Here is a 26,961-nt window from a genome sequence, read left to right as displayed (position 1 = left end):
ATCTTCTCACAGCTGTCAATTAAAAATTGTTCTCTTTAGTCAGATTCATTGGCTTCAGTATTCCGGGAAACCAGCACTAAGTTGCTGCTTAAGGAAGTATGGACAATACTTCTGGAAATGGAGCATAATGCAGAGATGTGAGAATTACTGGAGACCTAACCCAAAAAGTCTACACAAAGCAATAAGCAAAGCACCTGCCATCAGGCATCCAGCCATGTTTGTTCCCTGCTGTATCAGTCCTGCTCCAGGCTGATATGACTGGACTGACCTACACAACAAGGAGTAAATCTCCATCTGACTTCACACCATGCAGACCTATCTCCTTCACTTCCACTGCCATGAAAACAAACCCCCATAGTACCCCGGCTTCTACAGACTTAATGCCCTCTGCAAATTCAAATAAAACTATGTTCCAATAATTATATGACATTTACAAGGATTTTTTTTTTTTTAATATGCAAAAGAACTAACCAAAACATAGAGTCTTCCTTCACATCTAAGCCCCATATATAAAGCTAGTGGAAAGTACAGTCTGTACTCCCATTAAATCACAGAATCATTAGGGTTGGACAAGACCTCCAAGATCATCTGATCCAACCATCACCCTACCACCAGTGACACCCACTAAACCATGTCCCTAAGAACCACGTCCAACCTTTCCTTGAACACCCCCAAGGACTCCACCACCTCCCTGGGCAACCCGTCCCAGTGCCTGACTGCTCTTTCTGAGAAGAAATGTCTCCTCATTTCCAACCTGAACCTCCCCTGGCACAACTTGAGGCCATTCCCTCTAGTCCTATCACTGGTTACCTGTGAGAAGAGGCCGACCCCCAGCTCCCCACACCTTCCCTTCAGGTAGCTGTAGAGAGTAATAAGGTCTCCCCTGAACCTTCCTCTTCCCCAGACTAAACAACCCCAGTTCCATTACTCATCCCCTCCCCTGAGTAGCACCTCTGAAACTGCACTCATCAATAAACCCTACTATTTCAGAGAGAAATGGATTCATTTGTTAGGTATTGATGAAAACTTGCCGTATGGGGTCTGTTACGCTTCCAGTGACCAAACGCACTGTCATGGATTTTCTCACAACAGTTGTCTTCAACAATGAAGGAAAAGTCTATATTTAAGATCTCTTCCAATTTTAAGTAGGTCTAAGAGTTTAATATAAATAACTACTTCAGACGAAAAACACATTAAGAGAATTTTCAAAGCTTGTAACTTACCATAATTCAGTAAAAAATACACTAAATCTTAAACGTAACTGTAATAGAATTGTTTGCTTTTAAATAGTCTTACACCTTTAATTCTGACAATAAATATAAACATTCAGTGCAGTGTTAAGAAACCATGCAGAACAAGTAGATGTACTTGTAGTTGCACACAATGTATCTATTGAATCTTCCACAGAAAGACGTGTAAAAGTTGATTCTTTTTTTTTTCTTTTTCTTTTTTTTTTTTTTTGGATCTCCTTTGATGGAAGGATTTCAATTTTTGGCACTGGATTCCAGCAAGTCTTTTGCTTCATTTATTTTTGTTGCTAAGTAAGGTGATCCACCTGAGAAGAAAAAGAAGTATCAACATCAGTATCAACCGCTTCACTTACAGCATCCCCTTATTACTTGCTTTTATTAGCTCCCCTTCCTAAGTAGATCCTTTTCTTACAACTGATTAAAAAAATGACACTGATATGAAGAAAACTAATTGATAAGGGAACATGAAGAATGTAATCAAAACTGAAGTCACTGAAGAATAAAGCTAAACAATTTGTCTTGGAAACAAGTCTGAAATCTAAAATCATTTCACACTGGTGTGAGTTAGACTTGCAGTGCAGTTTTGCTGCAAATGTATGCAAGGTCAGCTGTCTTGAACATTCATCTAAAGCTAATAGCTATTATGCCAACCCACCCCAAAAACTAAGAGGCAAAATTTTATAAATAATTTTAACAAAATCATTAAGCATGTGCACACACACACACCAAGCCTCTGCTATTCTAGATGCCCAGAATTACCAGGCAGAAACTGTCACATTAAAGCTATTTAAACATGGTATGCCTTCTAACTTCTAGTCCTGAACACTGTCATTGCTTTACGCTCCATCTAACAATTTGATTACAGTTCAGCAGTCTTTTTGTGTTTGTTTTTTTACTCTCCCCCTGAGTGCCAACCATCTGCCTACAGTCACTGAAAACAGCATTACAAGGTCTGTATCAGTAACTTACCATTTACTAGAATACACCTATATTTTTTTAACGTAAAAATGTGATTCCAGCAGTACTATTCAGCACATTGAACAGCCTTTTCCAAGGCATCTGTTCAATCATAATTTTTCATTCATCATAAAAGACAGTGACTGAAGAAACAGAGAAGAAGTAGCAGTAAACATGTGTAAGCAAAAACAAAAAGCCATTCCTGCAGCAATTCAGATTATTATAAATTCAGTTCATGGTCTAATAAAACAAGTGAAAAAAATAATGGAGCTCAAGTCTCTTGTTCATGTTTTGGTTTTGTTTGAATGTAGTCCTAATTGCTAAAACACATTTGAGCGAAGTGAGGCAGGACAGGGAAGGGTAGAGAATTGAAATATAAAAACTAAAAACTAAAACTAAAAGTAATAATGATAAAAGAATTGTCTTTCTACCCAGGATTTGCTACATTGGTTGAGTATTGCTTCTTTCAAAGAGTAGACAAGAAAATAAAACAGTAAAGACTATAAACTGCAATAAACAAGGTATCCAAAATAATTTTTAACTTTGCCTTTTATCTTTGTCTTTGGTTTACTACATATCTACAGTGCAGGATCTTAAATTCCAATCTGCTAGAAGTGTTTTCACTACATTTACATCCTTGAGTGTCATATTAATTTTGTAGCCCTCCAATGAGAGAAAATTCAATTTCATGATTGCCTAAGTGTTTGTTTATAATTAAGGCAAGTCCAAAAGACTTATCTCTTCCTCTGTTTCTGTCAGCAAGTATTCTCTCATAAAATTATTAACTGATAAAAAATAACATACAATATATAAACATAAAAACACTTTTAAACTGAACTAAGTAAAGGTTAATAAGCAACCATTTTAGTACTGCTCACTGGGGATGTTATTATGCAAACTTCTATATATTTCTTATTTATTTCTAATCATGTTCTCTTCAACGTTTTGAGTCTCAGATAGCATGTAACTTTTAAAATCTGTATTACTGCCCTTTCTTCAAACAACTCCAGCTGGTAAAACATTATTTTGGAATAACACTCTAATTCTGGATATTTATTTTTAAAAGAACATCTGTGCTACCAGAGCCAGAAGAAATCAAGATACATACATGCACAAAAAAATCTCTCAGTGATGCCATACGTTCAATATCACTCGAGGCCTTAGCTCTGCAGCTGAAGACATTAGAAAACGTTTTTCTTTTTGGTCATGCCAGGAGAGCTGCAGGGGCAGCAAGGAGGCACAAATCCCTTCAACTGGTGCTCCTGCTGTGAAAACGCTCCATCCTAATAGTGCACAGGAGCCCTCACTACATCCATCGAAACCTGCATTGTGTCCAGCTGCAGGTGCATTATGCTGTAAGAGCCGTCGGTCGGTTAAAATGTATGATCTTCGTAACAGGAACTGCCTCCTTAGGGCTACTCAATACCCACATGGAGATTCATGGTTCTGGCTCAAGTCTCTGAATACTGCTACAATAAGACTTTGAAATGTATTATTTAAATCTTTTGACCTCCTGGGTACTCTAGTGGTTAAGAGGCCTTTGACCATCATCATTTATTAAAAATGCAAAAGATAAATTAGAAATTATATTTAAGCAGCTTGTACATTAAAAAAAAGTGTAAAGAGTGAAAGCATGACATCAAATAAGCAGGAAAACTTCAGAATTAAATTGAGGGACACAGACATTAAAGAAAAGCATTGACTAAACGCTTTACATGGCCAGTGGTCAGTTATTTTTCCCTTTTTCTTAAAATGGGGTGCAGGCAGGGAGCCCTGTAATTCTGTCAAAAAGATGTAAAAAAAACCCTCTGATTTCCCCTTTTGACTTCTGAAATACAATGCAACTCTTCACCATCTGTTATTTTAAAGTCGAAACAGCAATGAACATATGGGCTTTCTTTCTCAACCAGCTGTAGTGTAGTTAAAGTTATAATAATAGCCTTTCTGTAAGATAAATTTACATTAAAAACCTGGTCAGTAAAGCAACAGTGCCCAGCCTTACATTTTTTTCCAAGTAAATTCAAGGAAGTCTAAAATTCGTAAATGATATACCTACTGCCTGCAGAACATTTCCCCACGAAAAGTTACTTTTGTACATGTGACTGGCCCATCCCATTTCAAAACAGGAACAGGAATTTAATATAAAAATGTTGTAGCTCATTTTTCCTTATTTTGCAGAAGGGTTCTTTTTTTTTTTTTTTTTTTTTTTCCTTCTTCTTGTAAACCAGTGTGGAGCACCGGTACACGGTACACAAGCTCATAGTTTTATCTGAGCAACTTACTAAAGATGTAGTTCATAAAGTCTGGAAATCAGTCTAGTTTATCTGAGATAAAATGCACAGAAGCTTAAGTCTATAAATAAACTTCATACAGCGTGGCTCTTTATACAATCAGTAAACTGAAGAGATCTCATTTAAGCCTCTGCCTTTCCAGCTTTGATTGAAAAAAAAAGAAAAAGAAAAAGAAAAAGAAAAAGAAAAAGAAAAAGAAAAAGAAAAAAGAATTACTTACCTTTATCAGGATGATTCAAAATCATGATTCTTCTATGGGCTGTTCTGATTTTGGCCTTGCCAGCAGATGGACTGCAAAAATAAATTGAAGTGCTTACTATAAATGCCACTGCATTCAGGCTATAAATTAACAGTTTATACTGGCTTCAAAAATAATTAAAACTTGAGATTTTCACCATCTTGTGGACGAAACATAAAATTGCACCTTTGAGGAAACAACAAGAGACATGCAAGATACTGAGAAGGACGTTTTTAAAAAAGCCTGTGTATTTGACACATACAAACATCCTTCATCCTTTTTCTTTTTTTTAAACCCAATACACCCACAGTGATTTAAAATACATAATTCAGGAAAAAAAAAAAAAAAAGGCAGCTTTAGGTGTATCTAGTTGGTATTCTTATCATCAGATGCAGAAAAAATATTTTTTCCTCCTAGAAAAGAGGTATTTATATGACCAATGACAAAACAACGAATATTAAATATTATCATATTTTTTCTACTGTAAATATTTTTATAGTTGCTATAAATACTCTCTGTTGGAGCCTGGTAAAAAAATATATTTGTTATTTTTGCAAAGCTGTTCAATACATTGCATTTAGGGACATGTTGATTTACAAGAGCTACATAATGTTGTTTTCTTCAATGACAGATACATAAAATATGTACTTCAACTAAATTAAATATGTACCTTACCAGACAAATAACCACTTATGGATGCAGTATGCCAGCACAGTAGTCTCTGGTATGCAAAAGGACAGTTTAAATGGTTTAGTTTTTCGTAATTTGTTAGCATGCAGAAACGAAGCAATATTTTCCACTTCAGGTAGCTTCTTAATCAGTGATGATTCAATTAATCTTTTTGTAGATACGGTCTGAACGCAAGGTATCAGCCTAACTATGCTCCCGAGGTAAACAACCTCAAATTATTACTCTGTCACAGGGAAATTAGTGTATGTTACAAAAATAGTTCACAGAAGTGTGTAAGAAAAGAACATTTCAGTGGAACAAAATAATCCAGAAAGTAAGAATTAACCAGAGGGTGAAGCACTTAAAACTATAAAAATGATTTATTATCAGATAACTAAAAATAAGATACCCATATTTTTATTTGTCCATCTGTTGCTTAATATTGTAATAATAGTTTTATATCACAATAATATAAAGGTAAGTTGATATAGCATGTTTAGAAATTCAAATGGCTAACTGGAAAAGTTGCTGCTGCATATTATGGAAAATCACACAGTTTAGTGTTTAGTCTGGAGAAGGGGAGGCTCAGGGGAGACCTCATCACACTCTACAACTTCCTGAAGGGAGGTTGTGATGAGGAGGGGGTCAGCCTCTTCTCCCAGATAATTAATGATAGGACTCAAGGAAATGGCCACAAGTTGTGCCTGGGGAGATTTAGATTAGATATCAGGAAAAACTTTATCTCTCAGAGTGGTCAGGCACTGAACAACCTGCCCTGGGAGGTGGTAGAGTCACCATCTCTCACGGTGTTCAAGGAACATCTTGACAAGCTGCTAGGAGATACGATCTAGTAGCTTAGTGGGTAGTATTGGTGATAGGAGGACAGTTGGACTAAATGATCTTGTAGGTTCTTTCCAACCTTGTGTTTCTATGATTCTGTCGCATCCAGATGCTGCACCCTTGCACAGAGCATACATGGAACAACCAGAGCGGGTTCAGGACAGGCCCCACCTTGCTCTGGGGCTGGAGCATTTGTCTTGTGAGAAGGGGCTTGGGGAATGGGGCTTGTTCAGCCTAGAAGAAACAGCCCCTCGGTGCCTACACAGAGACAGGGAAGAGTACAGGTCCAGGCCTGCCACCGGGACTCCTGGTGGGATGGTGAGAGAAAATGGACAAAAAGTGAGATGAGAGGTTTGGACTGGACACGATGCTTTCTGCTCAACCAGGACAGCCCAACAGTGACACAGGTTGCCCAGAGCATCTTTGAAGACCCTCTGGGTAAAGAGCTGAGCAACCTTGTTTTGAGCAACAGAGATGACTAAAGACCTCCTGAGGTCTCTCTCAACTTGAGTGGCCTTACAATCATACAACATAAGTGTGTTTATAATGAGAAATAAAACACAAGGAAAAAAAAGAATAACTACCAAACCTTAAATAAACTAAATCGTTTACGTAGTGTATGTTCTTTTATGTAACAGCTTTTTTAAAAAAAGGTTAAGTCATTCATGTTTTAAAAATCACAACAAACATTTTCAACTAACGCATATTATAATTAATTTTGTACAGTAACAAACACTTTATTTGGAAAGAAATATTTTGCATCTCATTCTGTGGAAGAAACTGTATGATATAGATAATTTTATTAATTTTTATCTAGAATTTTAGCCTACAATTTTCATCAGACATTTTCTAACTTCAGAAATTCAGCATCAGTGATTTGATAGTAGTAAGCCATTACTACTTACGACATCCATAGACAAAATTACTTTATACTGGCAAATCTAACGTTTGGATAACACTCCTAACATTTTCACTTCCTATCTCATCTCAGACATTTTCCCATCTCTCCCACTAGCAGTTCCTCCTAGAGGGTATATAGCTGTTAAAAATTATTGCCATGTTGTACTGAATTTCAGTAATCGGTTCTGCTTCAGAACAATAAAACTTGAAAAGAGTTGGTATTTTTAGTACAGTACTCTGTAGCTTTGGATACGTTTAAATACAAACAATGCACATACATGTTTCTGTCAAAAGCCTTGCAATCTTAGAAAATGGTTACTGGAGTATATCTAGAATGTGTAAAGAGCCAATGTATTTGAAATGTAAAAGCTGTCATTATATGTTCACCTTTATCATGCCTCTTTAATTACAGAGTGCCCACAGACATACTGAGCACTTAAAATAATGTACAAGGTCTCTGCCCCCAAATGACTTGGAAGTGGAGACAAAGACAAAAGCTACAGAAATAAGATCAATGCCCAGACAAAATCTAGTTTATGCATAGCTTGGCAGTTTCCATAATACTTTAAAACACACTTTTTTTTTAAATGTCACCTTTATACATGCAATACAGTAAACCGAGTTAAAACTGGTCTATGAAGATGTTTTCAAACAATGTGAAAGCTTCCTATAAAGGTATTAGCCATGCAGCTACACAAAGGCTCAATTCTTTAAACGTCAGGAACATTCTTTATATCTGATTAAGAATGGTATTTGCAAGCCTGAGCCTAAACACATCTAGCAGTGTCACTGTGCCCTGTGCAGACTCAAGCTATTAAAATAAAAAATTAACAAGGGACTGACTTCAGACGTGAAGAAACTTCAGGCATGTACATGAGCAGTGTTCAGACTAAGCATTACCACTGTAAACAGACTTTAATGAGCTGCAGTGTGCTACTCTGCAACATGACCGAATCTGCCCTTATAAAGTAAGTGAAAATGTAAATACATTATCAGACATAAAGGTCATAGGAACTATTTCTGAATAGCATTCATATAAATCTCCTGTTCAGTGTTCAAGCATAAAATGTTTCAAATGTAGTTTTTTATTTTACAAATTCTTGAAATGAATGCTACATCTCCATAATTTCCATTATGTTAAAAGTAAACACAAAAAACACACAAACAAGATTCTAAGTCTCAGTTTTCACTACCTGAAGTAATTTCTTCTGGAGATAATTAAAAATACGCTCTTTATTTTTTCCTAATCTTAAGATTCAGAAGTATTCTAAACTAGAAACAGGCCACCTACTACCTAAAGTCAGATCAGCCCCTCTCACCTGGAGAGCCTTTAAACTCACCATTTGCTTTACAGAAAATGCTAAAGCATGTGCTACCGTTGGCCATCCACGTTTCTGAAGAAAAAAAATCTGCTCGAAAATCCACTGATTCCTCAGCCTGGAAAAGACTCATTCTAAAATGACAAGTCTCTCAAAAATACATTGTTTGGAGTATGCTGTAAACTCTTAATCCATACAAATTGAAGAGTAGGGAGAAGAAAAGAATTATTGACAAAAAAAAAAAAAAAGAGCAAAATTGATTTGTTTTCCTTGTTTATCAATATAATCTACAATATTGCTCATACCAAAGTTTTTTACTGGAAACCAAGCCATGTGATCACTCTAATTAGCACAGTCTGTGCTATTCTGATAATTTTAAGAGCACTAATTCTCCAATGCAGTATGTTACCATATCTTCAAGCCAAACCTAAGTCACATGTTCCATCACTATTTTATTCTTTGCTTTCTAGCTTAAGCAGAATATTGGAATGGTTTAAGCCATTAGATGTCATTAAAAAAATAGTAATACGATTTTGGCCAGAGTATTCCACATTCTTGCAACATGCATTTTCTTCATTCAATACTCGCCAAACAAAAACACATTAATGCAACACACCTACCTTACACCTAAAATAAGACTTGCTTCTCGCCTACTCATGTTCTGTTCAAATCCTCCTTTATAGTAGGATGAAAGGCTCTAAGAAGAAAAAAGGCAAAACAAGCAATAATTAGTTTCATCTACAAGGTGCTAGGACCTAAATCCTATTTATTTGACCCCAGTCAGAGCATAACATTCATCTATAATTTATTTTGAAGACATGGAACGAGTAGAAACCAGATAATGTGAAAGGACTTCTCCTGGGTGTTAACACTTACAAAAGCCAACTTAAAAATAGCTATCTGTATTTTTACAATCTTCAACTACTAATAGAAGATATTAATAGCTACAACCATTAAAATCCTGCCTTCAGGCAAAACAGTCCAGAATCAAAGTACATGCTAGTATAAAGTGGTACACTGCCTGTATTTGGGGAGACAGGGAAGAGAAAGGAGGAAAATTGTTTAGAATAGCACTGGTAGCACTGAGATTGAAAATGGCAAGAGTCACAACATTCTGGCATCCAAAGAATTATGGATGGTCACTCTGAATTCCACATATTTCTACAAAGAAAGTAGGTAAAAGCTATAATATAAGAATGATAAATATAATAAAACGATGAAGAGTCTTTTTTTTTTTTATATGAATCAATGTTACTTAAAAAGATATATCAAAGAATTCTTTGAAGGAATCCTGGAAAAAACAAACACGACAACAACAAAAGAAAAAATGAAAAAAGAAAAGGTTTAGCATAAAACTGCAAGCTCTATTTCAGGAAATCACTGTGCTGGAGAACACTGGAAAGTAGCAGAGTACATGGGAAAACCCTAGCCAGCTTTTGCCTTTATATCCTTCCCTATACATTAACGACTGATGAAGATTAGAAACGGGATTTGGGGTTAGTTTTTCATTAAAAGCTCACTGGCATGTGCGACTTCAGCCACTGTTTTAAGACAAAAGTAAGAAAAAAAATGGAAAAGAACATTAAAGAAGAGATAGAGAGTAAATCATTGCAACAATTAATTGTCATAGGGAATAGGTTGAAAGTATACTTGTCAACTGCAAATACATTTTTAAATAAATTTTTAAATAGTAAGTGAACCACAAGGATGGTTAGCAACGATTTCCTCAACGCAAATGTTTCTTACATTAGAATTAGGAATAGCCCACTGCTATACAAATAACAGTCCCAGAGGCAACAGTCATAGCTCCAAGACAGCCTGCCTTTGGGAATTGGCACACAGTGCCAATTGAATCTGTACTCAACAAGACTGAAGTTTTTTTTCCTCAGTGCATAAACCTATCAACTAGGGAAAAATAAGCTGCCTTTGCTGCTATCAAAGCGAAGTCTGGTCTGAGAGCTGAGATTATTTTTAAATGTTCCTTTTACCCCCAAGTAAACGTGTGCCTGGCCCTTAATAAAACACTTTTCTCACTAGCTACACTAAATATATCCATTCATATCCGGTGAGAATTTTGCCTTACATTTATACATACTCTTTCTCAAGTAATTTCAAATGCATTAAAGCATTTATAAGGCTCTGTCTATGATAGCTAAATAAAGCCTTTAATTAAGGTTAGGAACAACATTCACCCAAAAGCATGGTTCAGAAATAATCACCTATTGCTACCGGTACAGAATGTCTCTGAAGGCAACAATTCCCTCGTGTAGCCAGGAAGTTTCACACAGCCACAGAAAAGATATAATATATATATATATATTTGTCAACTTTTTTTGAGCTGCTATGATCTGTAGCACATCTTACTTTTCTTCTTCCCACCCCACTCAAAACATACATGAAATTACCACCACTGCAACACTTCGGTTATCAAAATCAAAGCAACTGCAGACATGCCATGCCTACAACAAAAATCTGTTGCAGAACCACTGCGACAGCTATAGGGTAATACAAAGCAGGTCTGTCATGGTGCACAGCAACATTAGAGGTTACAGTATGTAATACACAGAGAACACAAATGGCTTCTCTAGTCCAAGAGGAAATTATTCTAATGACTTAATGGTCACCAGGTAATATCCTTGAAGAGATAAAACTGCCCAGAAATTTGCAAGGACGTTGAAGAATTACTACAGCCAGGAGAAAAGAAAAAAGCATGCTTTAATGCCCTGTGAAATATTTTTCAGAGCTTCTTCCAAAGAAACTTAAATACAGATGGATTTCTGAAAAGGTTAATTCTTCAACCCTAGCATACAGCTCTAATACAATTGGACACTGATTCATGTACAGAAAAGCAATATTTGAATTCCCTCTAATAAAGCTCCTCTCTGTTCTTGGTAGATTTCATCTAAAATAGCTCATTTGAAATCAGGGAATAAGGAGAGAGATGGCTATAGGCTTAAATTCAGAAATACTTTTTCATGTTTTTAAATCACTTTTCCTTGACACTGTTCTAACCTCAGGAAGCCTTGATTTGGTTCACTTCCAAGAGAAATCAAAAAAGACATTCTGTTGTCTATGTCCTTTGGCACATAAACAAATAGGAACCTTCAAAAACAGCCTGTGCAAGTGGGCATCAAGAAAGAGCATTTTCTTCTCAGAAATGAAGCACAAGGCAAGAATAATCAATTTCTTAAATTAAAATATTGAACCTAAACAAAATTTAAAGCAGAAGGAAATTAGACATCGAAGCCACTGTTCCTCTTGGTTAGAATATGGGGAAGAAACATCAAGTCTTCATCTTAGGAAACACCTTGGCAAATTTCTAGTTCCCAAATAAAACAACTTTTCCACGCTATTCAAATTAAAACTAAGAAAAAATGCTTTCTTTTCTAAGTAATGACTACAGTGAATGAAAAAATACTCAGATATTTTTCTGTTATGAGAACTTTCTGATGTGTAGACAGTTCCAGACACTTTATTATTTATTATCTCTGGCTATTGCAGAAAAATTTTGTACTGGAAGAATCATTAAAATGAGCTCTCAGTTTCTTCATCCTAATGGAGAGGGGCAGGGGAACTTGCATTTAATTTACTTCATTTCCTTGCATATTGTTACTGTTTAGTAAGTTATATAAGCAAATTCTGCTTACTGAACAAATGCTATTAATAGGTTGAGGGTGAAATAGAAGATGGCTGGACTTGTTCTGCAAACATGTATTCACTCTTGTAAATTCTCACAAAATCCAATTTATTTGGACTGTGACGTCTTCAAGATACTTTTACTGGAATAGCACAGAGAAAGCATAATGACTATTTCCATGCAAGATAAATGATATTCAAAACTCCGTAACTGAAACCAGACATCACATCATATTATACAAGGTGGTGTTTTTTTCTGATAACCTTGTGTGTTGGTCCACCAACAACACAGTCCCCCACAGAAAAAGATGATAAACACAGTATGTATGTGCTATTTAGAAGCTGTGTTATAAAGTAACCTAAAATTTGCTGAGATCATCATAGAGATTAACATAAAATGGGCTGCAAATTGTATTAGCCTCTGGTAGCTTTATTTTCAACGTACGACAAGATGGATGATTGCTACTCTTACTTCTTAATTCAGAACTCTATGCATCTGAGCAGAAAAGGATCAAACAAGGGAAAATGAGTGCAAAAATTTCCTATGAGGTGTTATAGAAGGTATCATTGTTTTCTGGAACACAATTTTCAGGGTTGGGGAATTTGAGGATTTTAACAAATTTGCCTAGAATTGTCTTTTCTATAGCTGAATACTAAGTATCATTGATTTAAAAAAAAGTAGCGCTCTTGAAATAATTTTTATTTACTCTTGTAAGAAAATATTAACATTATGATTAATAGCATTAAGGTCTCTCCGAGGAAGAAAAAACAAGTGACTACTTAGCACCATGAACCTTCCATTTGCAATACATTGAAGACACTACCCAGACAAACAAAAGAGTGCCATTGGCATTAGTGATACAAGTAACAAAATAAGGTTCAAGCTAAAAATAAATAGATTTAGAAAAAAAGCGTTTCTCTGGAAACCATTATGATGGACTTGCTATAGAGAAGAAATAAAAAAAATGTTCCCTCTTATGTCTTCTTCCCCTGAAAAAAAAAAAAGATGGTAGAAAATTTCACTTCTAAATTACAGCAGCATTTACTCTTTATACTTAAAAAGACTACACATTTAATTGCCATAAGTTAAAGCTAAATGAGAGGTAGGAATTCAGAATAAAATGTAACACTTTTTACTTGCTTTTACTTGCTCCTTTTGGCTAGAAGATGAGTGGAATTGTTGACTCTACATGTTAGTTATTTAGGTAAATAAATAGTGTCAGACACTCAAGATCCAACAAGCAGGCATTTTAAATGATCACTTTGTAACTGCTCAACTTGACCTCAGGTAAGTAATTTATTAGTGAGCAGGAAGAAAGGATAACACTGCAGCTATAGCTAACAAGAGGAAAAAAAGAGTAACTGCAAATGTGGGGGGAGGGAGAGTAGGGGCTTAGAGAAAGAACCAGCTAGCATTTCAACAGGCAGCTGCTTCACACTGTTCTCGCAAAAATGAAGGCTACAAGGGACAGGGTTTGTTTCTAGAAGACTAGAATAACCACTGAAAACTACAGTGACCAAGTTAGGTGCCTCCAAACACTCCAGGAAACCAGCAAAGTAGCACTAAGCCTAAACACAAAATGAATACCAGGTGCTTTTTCCAGTAAACACAGGCAGAAGTACTAACTGCTTGATTTCCATTGTCAGCACAGTTTTGAGAGCAATACACTGTAAAGAGACATGATGAAAGTGCTAACCCATAGATTATATTCAGCAGCTTCAAATTCCCCCAAACGAAATCCTCTGAAGCAACTAAAATAAGAAGTTTGGACAACAAGCACTTACCTAGAATCTTTGTATGTAGTATTTTCTCTTTCAATTGTTTTACAGACAAATTAGAAATAGGAAATGATTGTTAAGGAAAAAAAAAAAAAAAAACTCAGAAAATATACAATCCAATAAAGTTGTACCTGTAGAGTAATAGAGAACAGATAACCTTTCCTTTGGAATTAGACAAGGGACTTAAATTTGAACTATGATAGTAGAAAAAAATTGCCATTACCTTCACAAGTATACAGTTAACAAATACCTGAAGTTAATGGCAAACCAGAAAAGAGTTTTAGTATATCCAGCAGATCTCATGTCGTATTGAAAACTTCTATTTTTATTATCAGCAATAGAAGAGAAGCACCCTACCGGAGATCAACGTACAACTCTGGGCTTTAAGGCAGGATGTGAAGGCAGAAACAGAACTCAACTCCAGGAACACTGGGAATTCAGAAGGTACTCTGGGTTGTTGGTGAATTCTGAAGGACTGTGAAAGTCATTAAGGTAAAAATGAAATCGACCTCTGGTGAGCCAGGCTCAGCCAACATACTGGTTCTGAGGGGTACGGTTTCCTAGGAAGAGGCACCCCTCCATGCAGTAGCGTGTCATATTTCAATGTATTAAAGAGTCACAGCTTGCATTCTTGCATGCAAATGTTAGATATGGATAGATGAAGTGCTGGACTAAAACTTCTGGAGAAGGAGGATGAAGACTGAAGCACTGGTGAAGCCACGTCCTTACTGCTTGCTAGTTGTAGTCACACTGTATCTGCTTCACATGAAAGCAATTTAATTTACAGTACCTAAAGTCCCCTCTGCTGTTTTGGCAGGCAACATGGGAATCTCTCCAAAAATGACTTTAGAAAGGAAAAATGAAATTGGTGTTGGTCTCACAACAACAATGCAATAGAAGGGCAGAGAACAAAAATTGATCCTGGCACACCATTTCTGGCTGATACACATCACAATTAAGAACAAGTGTGGAACTGCCCTAAGAGGACAGCCCATGTTTTGAGTGTCTTTCCTTCCCCCGGAAGCTTGCACTGATCATTCCTGCACCTTCAGCACATCAACACAAAGTAGAGAAGGCAAACAAATATGGCCTCTAGCTTCTGCCTATTCTTGACATGCAGTATATAGACAAGCTCCACATTGCAACTGGCCTCACAAATACATGCAATGTTAAGGAACACTTCAAAAATCCTGCCTGTATGTTTTTTTTCAGAAAATAATCATCTGCAATAATTATTCACTCATGCTCACACATCAAAAGGGGAATGGTGGAATTGTCCACTTCCATCTTGGACAAGTGTTCACAAACTGAACTTTGAAAGAATCAATTGCTATAATCAGTCACCTACCTCAGTAGGAATTACTTTAAACAAACAGGAATTAAACATATTTATTTATTTACCAGATGAGAGTGTAGTCATTGAAGCCAAAAAGAAAACAGCCTACCTTTTGATTTGTCTTCTTCATTATTTTATTTTAAAACATGGAGCAATAAAGAAAACAGAATGTTGGTTCAATGTTGTAGCTGGGGAACTACAACAAAAAAGACAACTTGTGTGCAAAGAGATGGAGGAGCTTGTTTTCTTGTTCACACGTGAGTTGCAAAGAAAGAAAACAAGCTCCTCCATCTCTTTGGCAACCTTTCCTGGAAGTTTATCTGTAAGAAAAATGACTGAATTTGTTCCTTTTTAGCTTCTTAAAATGAAACTGCAGGTCAATGCTTTGTAATTGCTAGGATTTAGCTATCTTCTCACAGTCCACTTCAACAATTTCTTATAAAACTTACTAGTAAAAAGTTCTGAAACACAGAATGTCACCAGGAAAATCAGAATTGCTTATGAAATCTCACAAACATTTTTTGATACAGTTTCATCTACAGAGACTTAAAATATACCAAGTAAAATGCTAGAACATACAGAGTAAGGAGCGCCCTCACCCTGGGGGAAAAAAAATCTAGCTGGCACTTACCATGTTCAAACATAAAATGACTCCTTTATAAATACTTAGATTTTAAAAATTATTTAGCTATTATGAAATAAGCTCTAAACTTACAGAAGCTGAAATCTTCCTTGTTGTCTCTGTAATTGCTTGCTCCAATGGCTTCCAAAGGTGGAATGCATAACGGCCTGAAAAAGATTGAAGTTAGGTGAACTTATAATCAACATTCACATATACACACACAAATAGCCTCTGATATCTGTTCCTCAGCTTACAGAATAATTTTCATTAAAAAAAATAATAACCAAAATCATTTTTCATTGTTAGTCTTTTCATTTATTTGCTGTACAGCACTGTTGCATTTTGCTGCTTTTCAAGATACTTCCTCACCAGCTGGTTCTAGATCCTGCCCAGCAGAAATCCCGTGATAAACCTGCAGTGGTTTACATTTTTCAATCTTTATACTGGGAGTGGGGGCAGGAGAATTTTAATACACTAAATATAAAAGCTCAGTCACAGATGGCAAAGGTCCTTTGTGCTTGCGCACAAAATAAATAGATTTAAATGCATTTCAATATGACAAATGAAGTTATCTGCCTTTGTGAACTTTAAGGAAAAGCAAAATATGAAACCTTAGCTTTCAATAAACATTATTTATTAAATACTGTTCAAAGGTTATGTCTTCCAAAGAAATCTATATACTACGTGCTTCTTGGCATGATGTTGTACGCTTCATCACATATTGTAAGCACTGCATTTTTTATCTGGTTACAAAGAGAAGGCCTTTTGGGATTCATAGCCATTCAACTCCCAAACGGCAGTGAGCATCTATAGCTAAGAAAGGCTACATCAAACTAAATCAGGCTGTATTCTCTGAAGCACAAAGAGGGTCTACCAACTTAAGAATCAAATTTTGTATTGCATTACTGGCAGGTTTTCCCTGGAAGGTTCCCTTCCCCAGATTTCTGTTTTGATTAATCATTCATTAGCAACATAACATACTATTATACATAATGGAAAAGCATTGTATCAAACGTGTCTGCGCTTTACTCTTATAACATCTTGCTTTCATTCTTAAAATACAGGATGTCTCCATAGGTTATTTTAGCCATTTAAGTCTGTGCCTACGCTAACACAGGAGTTACAACCACTGTTGGAGTATCATTGCTGAAACGCTATCATGTACAAATAACATACTACCTCACCTTCTTCTTAAAGCTTTCTGTTACCACTTCATTGCTAGCTGTCACTACTACTTCAGCTCACCAAAAGAAATTGTAAAAGTACTCCTCTTCTGCTTCTATACAAGCACATGTAACAACCAGCTTAACAGGTGTACATCACCAAAGATCGTGACTTTCCTTCCCCTAATTAAGCAGCTGTACCCACAAAACACCTGCTGAATTGTAGCGCAATTTGTTCATCTATGTGCATCTATTCTTGGTGTATGCATTTGCACATAGCTGACCATGGCTGATTTTACATCCTGGAAGTAATGGATATCAATGTGTATTTCAGGACCAGAACAGACCAGTTATCCCATCTGAATAAACCAGCATGTAAATCACGTTAAGCCCATGGCCCGTGTTCACACTGGAATACATTTTTCAGAAAAACAAAGTCTGAATACAAATAGTTCAGGTAACAAACAAGCTATTATAGGTACAGTTTAATCTGATAACATATTGTAGCCACTAAAGCCTTTTATTTTTCTCTATTTGAATTTGTCTAGCATCACCTTCACACCACAAGATCCTGCTGCACACTTCTGCACTAAAAAACCTCTTCCTTGCAATATCTTTGCGTGTGTGCACATGTATAATGTCATCATTTTACGTTACATCTTGCAGACAGAGAATACGCAGAACCTTTTCACTGCTGCCCATAAAATATGTTTCTCTAGCAGCGACTTTTTCAAAAATAATTTAGTACAATGTATCGGGGAATTTTGAAGGGACAGGAGCTACAACTGGGCACTATTCTCCACAGCACTCTCAGGCAACTTCTCCTTCCCCAAATAAATATTCATAAAAACTCCATTAACCTGTTTGAAAAAAGCAGCAGACAGGTAGCAGTTCCACAGCCTGCTAGAAATTCAGCTTACCTGCAAACGCAACAGTTGCAATGCCAAGTCCAACTGCTATCATAGATCTGGCCTAAAGCAGAAAAACAGGAAACAAAATAAACTGCAAATTCAATTTGAAATATGGGCATCTTCAACAGCAAGTATTTCTTATGCCTGCCATATATAATTTATATGAAATATAAAAGAAGGATCTGTGTTCCACAGGCTACATCAGATTTTATACTTCAGCCCCACAAACCCAATGCTTCAGGTTTAACTTGCAACTATCCATTAGCATATCAGTGAATAAACACTAACAGCTTACTATATGCAATAATAAAAACATAAGGCAGGCGCTGCTCAGGATTACCTGATCTTTTTTTTTGTGCAGACTAGTTCAACACAGTCTGAAGTGATGTTTGCCGTAACAGAAGGTGTTAGTTTATTACAAAAACATGGGGAGCAAAAAAATAAAATTTTTAAAAAAATCACATCCCACAGCTGTAGCCACAAACAGTCAAGTCTTCCATCTCTCACTCGATGAGTCATGGAAGCACCACAGTCATCACACGGAGCCTGGATATCTCATTATTTACCGTCGACCACTGTCTGAACTTATAGTAAAAATATTTGTAAACAGACTTAAAACAGTTTTCATTTTCAGCTTAAATTTGCTTAACTGGACTCTTGGAACCACGCTCACCAGAAGACTTGACCATCTGATTCACTAGTAACTCCTACCTTTTGCTAGCTCAAAAGACCCCAGATAAGGTGTATATATTTTTCTACACAGTGTTTGAAGAAAGTCAAGCCCCTTATGAAGGATATTGAACAAGAAGCTACACAATACGCAGTAAACCTTGAAGAAGGGACTGACTCACTCCTCAACCTTTTCCAGAACTCAAGAAGGGTAACAAGCATCACAACCACACGTCTGGTGTGTCAGGGTATCTATCCACATCTGAAAAACCTACGTTTAACCTCTGAAAAAAAATGAAATTATGTTATCTGTGGCATTACCTGTTTTATCACGAGAGTTTAATAATGCCTTGAACTTATTCCCAGGAACCATAAGAAACCAGATTAAGCCTGTTTAGTTGGAACTCAAAACGTTAAGTACAGTGAAAATGCTTTTATCACCAGATTGACTCTTCTACGTATGGCTTTCTGCTCCTATTACTTCTGCATTTATCGAGAAACTGGTTTATAAGATTTCTACCAACAAAGCCATGAGCATGACTGGAAGCCCAAATTTCAATGTTAGCGTCCTAGTAACAGGATCTGGAACCATGTAGCCTTCGCTACTAAGACCCCCAGGGCTAAAATTCTTTGTAGCCAATCTTATTTCTAGACAGAGGAAGGGAAGAGTTGGGAAATACAGGTTTTAAAGCCTTCAAGAATTGGACTATCAGGGGCTAGAATCCTGCTAGGGCTCTGAAGTTAAGACTGGGGGCGTTTTGTACAGAAGTACTTAACATCTACCTGTCTATCCCATTTTATTTGTCTAACTCTCCATTTCAGTGTAGCCTTAAGTCTTGATATTAGCAATCATTTCTGAACGATAAGTATGTAAAAATAACATAGTAGTTTAGTGTCTGTTGTTCCTTTCAGTTGCACAAAATTTCCCTTCATCTTCAGACCATGAAAAAAATGTAAGTATGCTGCCTTAAATGGCAGATGAAATAAAACAGTGAAGCACACAGTTCATCTCCTCACTAAACTAAAATTTGTTTCATTTCTTCTCACAAATCGGTTTTCCCAGGCTCTCAATATACAAAAACCTTCCACGAAATTCTTCTGATCTCTGTTTAGAGACTAAGCAGCAACTGCCACGTTTCTGGAAATATCAAAACCCTATAGAAATCCCGTATTGTTGTGTGCTCTGTGATCATAGATTTATATGCAGTACAGACTTTCCAGAACTCATTCAGAGTGACAGCGAGAATCTTTCGCTAAGTGGTTACAGCCAATTAAGAGCCCAACAATGTGTGAAATAGATCATATTGGAAAAAAAATAATATTTATTAGCCTGTGCTTGTCAAAATTAAGTTATACTTGCTTTGCCACCAAGAAGGTGGCTTATGTCAGCAATTTACAGCAAGGTACACAGCCACTGGTAAGAGACACCTCCTTGCAGTTAAAGGCAGAGCAGAGACCAGGCTAATAAATAATACCTGGGCCCTGTCAGCTCAGCACAGACATTGCTTAAGTGTTTTTGCAGAGTGGTTTGGGAACACAGGGCAGAGATCCCTGAGGGCCTTTGATAGAGTCAGTCACGTCCACTGGCGTATATTATTGCAATCTCAGTGGAAAACACTCACAGTTACTGGAAAGCTAGTGGAAAGCAGATAAGGAAAAGGAAAAGAAAGGAAAAGAAAGGAAAAGAAAGGAAAAGAAAGGAAAAGAAAGGAAAAGAAAGGAAAAGAAAGGAAAAGAAAGGAAAAGAAAGGAAAAGAAAGGAAAAGAAAAAAGCATTCCAGCAGCTCTAGGTTAAAAACTGTAAGGAAGATCAGCAGGAAATCAGCAGGAATCTGAAGACCAGCTAGAAAAGTAGCTAAAAGGCAGGGGAAGATCAAGCCAGAGAGGCATGAAAGATTGTCCACATTTACAGGTGAGATAAAGCTACCCAAAATGCTGAGAAACATTGGTTTAAAAACTGAATTTAAATAAATGGAAGAAAGATGGCATGGTTCATCTTTTACTGTCACAGCCTCTCTCATAAAATCAGAGGTAACTTCAAGTACTAACCAGTAAATCCTTTAAGTCCAGTCTGCTTCAGATTCCTTTTCCACGCTCACTTAACTCTGATGATTATTTAGAAGAATAAATCAAGGCTACTCTGGTGCATTGAAATACGGAACACAAAATTTTATTCTTATAATGAGGGCAAAGCTTTAATTAAATGCACTCTTTTCCTGTCAATATTAAAGAAAACAATTCATTCTCAATGTGAAAGGGATCAGCTTATTTATGGCATGCTAAGACAACTTTCACCATGACCATTTTGGATCACACTGCTTGAAAATGCCTGCTATTTCAGATGCAAAGGCTCAAAAAAAACCATCACAAAAAAAAAAAAAGACTTTCAACTATGACAGAATTGGCTTCCCCCGCCACCCCCCCCCCCCAAAAAAAAAAAAAGAAAAAAGTTTAAGAAATTTAAAATATGTGGGTTTTTATATGAGAGCATACTTTAAAGATCCAAGAGGGAAAAATAAAGAAATATTAAAAAGTAAAGTCTGTCCCTTTCTTGATTCAATGAATCAGCTCCCAAAGGTAAGTCATCAACCCTGTGCTATTCTGCTGATCTCAGTATTTTAATTTTACTATGTAGTTCAGTTTTCAGTAACAAACCCTCTTCAATACAGACAATAAAACAAAGTTTTGCTAAATCTGCAACACCTGGATTTTTTTTATTATTATTCTTTTGAGAATTATGTATTAGGAAATATAGGCATTAGAAAGGCAATTGCAATCCCGGATTTATCAGAGCATTTGGCAAACAAAAAAGGATAAAGCATATTAACTAACATACAGTATATATGCAGAGGTATACCTTATATGCTGTTAGCATAGAAATCTATAGCCTCCTTTTTTAGTACACAGTTTTCCAAAACCTTTTATTTTTTTAAAAGAAACTGGGAAGAGTAAGTTATTCTTTCTGGAAATTCCTAATCCACAGTGCCCTGCTAACTTAACTGTGCTCAAAAAGGTAACTTTTGTAACTCGTAGCATTACAGCTTTTTCTTCCATAGAAAGAAAAATAGCAGGAAAAAGTTAAACTAACACACATAATTTCAAATGCATGGTTTTAAAATTTCAACACAATTTTATTACATTTGACTACAGGCTACCAGAACCAACTTCACAAATGTCAAAACATACCTGCTTAAACAGGGTTTGGATTTTATACTCTGGTTCTTCTACTATCATCAGTGAAAACACCTTTCTTGGTTAAATGAAAAATATTTTGCATTTCCCACAATTAGCTTTCAGATACACAGCAAGAGCTGTATTCCTTTTTTGGGCCACAGAAAGCTACAGTCTAATGGAATAAAAAGCACAGAGAAAATAATAATTTGTTCTGATGGGCTGGACAGTAATTCATTAGTCCTTTTTTTCTCTTTAAACAGCTGCATGCTGCTAAGAAATAGGATTCACAAGTATATTAACCAAGCATACAAAAATATTTCTGAATATTAAACAATACTCAGAATAAATAAAAATGCCTGAAATAAACTATTGTATTTGGCATGGAAGGCAGAAGGTTTCCTCTACTCCTCAGAAGAGTAGCTACAGTGTATTAGAAGCCTGTTTCAGAGCAAACCACCTAATCAGCTCTATATGGAGCCGGATATGTTGGGTTTATATCATAAACTATCTGCAACAGATTTGATTTCATAACCTAATGCCTTGCATCCACTCTTACTTTCCTATAAAATTTAATTTCTTTTCCAATAGCAAATTAAAAGTAATTTCAGCTGGATATTCCTCTGCATACTCACCCAATTTCCATGTCACTTTTTATCATCTATTTTACAGCAATTTTTCTCTTTTCTGTTTAAAAACAGAACGCTCACAAGCTCTCATCTGATTTGGGACTTCACCCACCTGCCTGTGAGCTGGGGAAACCCACAGCAGGCTGTGGGCAATCCAGGAGACTCCCGGAGTGCCTTGAAGATAAGTTCCTGGTCCAGGCATGAGACAACCCAACCAGAAGAGAAGCGTTGCTGGGCCTGGTGCTCACCAGTGCAGAGGAACTCATTAAAGAGGTTAAGACTGGAGGCAGTCTGGGATGTAGTGAGCATGCCCTGGCTGAGTTTGTGGTCTCACAGAATACAGGCCTGGCAAAGAGCAAAGTCAGGACCCTGAACTTCCAAAGAGTGAACGTCCAGCTGTTTAAAGACCTAGTGGGTGGGATCCCCTGGAACAGTGTCCTTAGGGACAAAGAAGCTGACCAGCGCTGGTGGCTTTTTAAGGATGCTTTCCTTAGAGCACAAGAACTCTCCCTCCCCCTGTGTAAGAAAGCGGGCAGGGAGGGCAAACAACTAGGATGGCTGAGCAAGGCTCTGCTGGTCAGACTGAGGTGCAAGAAAGAAATGCACAGGCAGGGGAAGCAGGGACACGTGGCCTGGGAAGAGCACAGGGATGCTGTCTGGGTGTGCAGGGCCAGGGGCAGGAAAGCCAAGGATGGAACCAAGCTTGACAAGGGATGCAAAGAATAACAGGAAGGGATTCTCTCGGTCCATAGAAAGGCCAGAGAGCATGTCCCCTCTGATACAAGAGAACTGGTAATGACAGACATTGAGAAGGCTGAGGTACTCAGCACCTTCTGGCTTCAGTCTTTGCTGCCAGTTAGGCTTCCCACATCTCTTGAGTCCACGAGCCTCTGGGCGAGGTTTTGCTGGGGGAGAAAAGTCCTTCCCACTACAAGTGAAAAGCAGGTTCGAAACCACCTGATGGAACTGAACAGGTATAAGTCTGTGGGGCCCAGGGTCCCGAGGGAACAGGCTGATGGAGTTGGCCTCTCTCCATCTTATCTGAAAGATCCTCACAGTCGGATGAAGTCCCTGGTGACTGGAAAAAGGGAAACATCACTCCCATTTTAAAAAGGGCAGAAAGTAAGACCTGGGGAACTGCAGACCTGTAAGCCTCACCTTGGTGCCTGGGAAGGTCATGGAACAGATATTCCTGGAAGCAATGTCAATGCACATGCAGGAGGACAAAGAGGGGATATGAGAGAGTTGGCATGGCCTCACCAAGAGCAAACTGTGCCTGACCAACTTGGTGGCTTCTATAATGGGTTAGGTGCATCAGTTGACAAGGGAAGACCAACTGATGTCATCTATCTGGACTTCTGTAAGGCCTTTGACACAGTCCCACATGACATCCTGATCTCTAAATTGGAGAGAGATGGATTCGATGGCTGGACCATTCAGTGAAGAAGAAATTGGCTTGAAGGCTGCACCCCGAGAGTGGTGGCCGATGGCTCCATGTCCAGGTGGAGGCCAGTGACAAGCAATGCCCGTCAGGGGTTTGTCCTGGGAATGGTCCTGTTTAATATCTTAATGACAAGGTAGGAGAGGGTACATGGGGAGGAGAGGAGGGGCAGGTGTTTTTAGTTTGCTTGTAGTTTCTCACTGCTCTAATCTGTTAGTAATAAAGAATAAAATCTATTAATCTCCCTATGCTGAGTCTGTTTTGCCTGTGCTGGTAATTGGCGAGTGATCTCCTTGCCCTTATCTCAAACCTTAAGCCCTTTTTCATCATATTTTCTTCCCCTGATTGTTTGAGGAGGGGGAGTGGGCGCAGTGTGATAGAGTTTATGTAAACATCAGTGTGAAACTACCGCAAGACCTTGTTGACCCTGGATGTGGTAATGAATAGACACACAACGCTACAGTTGATCTTGCTACACCTTTGAGTTCGGTAACAAATAAATAAAATTGCTTTGTCTGGCAACACTTTTGCATTTAATTATTTACAATTTGACCTCCTTCTGAATTCTTTAGCTGGGAATCCAATAAGCATGTACCCTGTCTCTTCCTCCACTGTTTACATGAAACCATGAAATAGGTTCTAGTCAAACTACAAATTAGTCTCCATTGCCAACCATTTGCTAACAGTTTACAACAAATTTATGCGTATTATTCCTCAAAAAGTATTTACAGTTAAATGTAAAAACGTATCTTAGCGCCTGGAAACTCAAGGGTGAGCTTTCCTCCCTTTTTTCTATGAGGTTCTGGCCACAGTACTGCATGGATTTTCATTTAGACTTGCTATTGTTCACAGCCTCTGAACCTGAACGCGTGAACACCAGCGCTGGTCCCGGTGGTACCATGGTGGCTGGGTGCTGGGACATGTGTTAGGCTGCACCAAAGCCCATTCTGAAACATTTCCCACTTCTGCTGTAATGTCAGTTTAAAGCCCTAACTCACCTTCGAAGTTGTTACAGGATTACTCTCCAGCTCCCACTAAAACTTAAGTGTTAATCCTACAAATCCCTGTGACAGAAGCACAAAGACCACAGCCCCAGAAGAAACCCTTAAAGCTGAAAATACCATTCTCCACAAAAAAAAAGGCCTGTCTAAAGAATAAACTTCAAGGAGAAAGTCGTGACAGCCCAGAACCCAGTAACATAAAACCCTTCCATAGAACCCGGGGCACACCACGACAGAACAACTCCCGCTGTAGACACCGTGCTCCTGGACTGCTGCAACAAGGAACAGGGAGGTTATGGAGGCCTATATATCATATATACAGACCTATGATGTAGAAAACGGCATTAAAAAGTAAACTCATAGAGGCAGACGCACGGACACAAGCATGTATTTACAGGCATTTAATGAGCGTGAACCCAAGCCCCCCGGTGCGGGCAGAGCCCGTCCCTGTCCCCCTCCCAGTGCCTGCCCCGCCGCGCGCTCACCAGCCCCCGCTCCCGCTGGGTTTGGCCCTTGCCGGCACCCGTAGAGCCCCCGGTGTACTCGGCATAACGCAAGGCCTCGGAGGAGGCCCCGGCTCCCTCCATAATGGCGGCGGGGATGGCACGCTACGGGCCGCCCGAACGGACAAACTAGCTGGAACGCGAAGTTCCGCCCCGTGTCACTCTGCCCTGACAGGGAAGGGGCCCCCTTGGCGGGGAGCGGGGTGGGCGGTACCACTGCGACTTGGCGGGGGGGGAGGAGCTGGGATGGAGACTCGGCCTTCAACTCCTCGTTCCCGCTTCGTGGCTGCTATTGCGTATTCTCTTATTTCGGGTGAAAGAGGCTGAGGACTCGGCTTTACCTCTGAGGTTGCCATGAGGGTGCTCATCTCTCAGGTGGAAGTTGAGCCCCCCCGCCTCACCGCTGGTGGTACGCGCCGCGCTGAGGAGGTGCGGTTGGGCGCGGCGCGGTGCTTTGCCCCCTGAGGGGGCCTGAGAGCGGGTGGTTCCCTGTCCCTGTCCCTGTCCCTGTCCCTGTCCCTGTCCCTGTCCCTGTCCCTGTCCCTGGGGCTACCGTCCAGTTCTGTTGTCGTTCAGCCGCCGTGATGAGCTGGGGTTTGCCAGGCAGGTGGCTCCTTGTTCAAAATCCAGAGAAAGAAGGAGGGAAGTGGAGTGAGAAAAGGATGAGGGAAAATTTATGCATTAAAATTTAGGGTAAGAAGTGCAAGAAGGAAAACACTTGAAAGGAGGAAAGGCCAGGCAGAAATTATTCATGTCGGTCTTCAGAGAGTAGAGGATTTTATAAGGAGGAAGATGTCTACAAAGGAGAAGATAACAGAAGTTAGAACTGGAGAAAATAAAATAAAATTCTTCTTTAATATTTATATTTTTGCACCTTGGCTGATGTCTGTATCTATCAATATAACCCGATGTCCTGAAAATCCTGGCAGTTGGGGTTCATATTTCACCCTGCTGGAAATCTTCAAGTGACAATTCAAATGCAGAAGTTGCTGGTCACCGTTGGTCCTGTATCACCAGCTGAAATGTTCCAGCTCTTCTCAATAATGCAGCATAACTGATCTTCTTTTCCCCTTACCTTAACCGCAATCTTACCTTAACCTTACCTTACCGTTGTAGTACCGGCACTGGAATTGAATTGTCCGGGCATCCTGGAATTCAACAAGAAAAAGTAAAAATAAGTATCTCCTGTTTCAAAGTGATTTTTGTTCAGACGCGTCGTTCTCAGCATGTATTGTGGTTTTGTATATCTGATTGATACTTATCAATCTTCTCTAACACTGACAGGCAACTACTTTAATTCATCTTTAAGTGTCTTCATAAAGTACAGCTGCTATTAGCTGTAAAGGTGAGAAGAGCATTTCATTAATCTCAGACAGATAGATAAATTCAGCTTGCTGCAGCACAGAAGTCGTTGGAAGTTGTCTGATGATCCTTTTGGGAAGAAATATATACCTTTTTACTTCTTCATTCAACACATAACATATGATCATACATGATTAATATTTAAATTTTCAGTGGAATTGAATTTCTTGTAATCCCGAAACCTATTTCAAAATCAATAAAGATGTCCCCAACTGATCATTTTTTGTTCATTGATTTGCATAGAAGTAATGCAGAGTAGCATGTCACTTGCTAC

The 26,961-nt window shown here is 38.2% G+C and overlaps 1 protein-coding gene across 1 annotated transcript; it reads right to left on the bottom strand.

Moving 5' to 3' along the window:
- Window positions 1–1,258: 1,258 nt before the first annotated feature.
- DNAJC15 (DnaJ heat shock protein family (Hsp40) member C15) lies at window positions 1,259–25,468 on the bottom strand. The gene is made up of 6 exons (XM_035322321.1): window positions 25,308–25,468; window positions 17,921–17,972; window positions 15,931–16,004; window positions 9,085–9,161; window positions 4,719–4,789; window positions 1,259–1,555 (listed from the first exon to the last, which is right to left on the bottom strand). Exons 1-6 carry the CDS (start codon window positions 25,407–25,409, stop codon window positions 1,485–1,487), a joined length of 447 nt encoding a protein of 148 aa, XP_035178212.1. The 5' UTR covers window positions 25,410–25,468; the 3' UTR covers window positions 1,259–1,484.
- Between the last annotated feature and the right edge of the window lie 1,493 nt (window positions 25,469–26,961).

This window comes from Oxyura jamaicensis, chromosome 1, assembly GCF_011077185.1.
Source record: "Oxyura jamaicensis isolate SHBP4307 breed ruddy duck chromosome 1, BPBGC_Ojam_1.0, whole genome shotgun sequence".
NCBI lineage: Eukaryota > Metazoa > Chordata > Aves > Anseriformes > Anatidae > Oxyura > Oxyura jamaicensis.
Note: the sequence above shows the minus strand (reverse complement) of the source record. Positions and strands in the feature narration are given on the sequence as shown.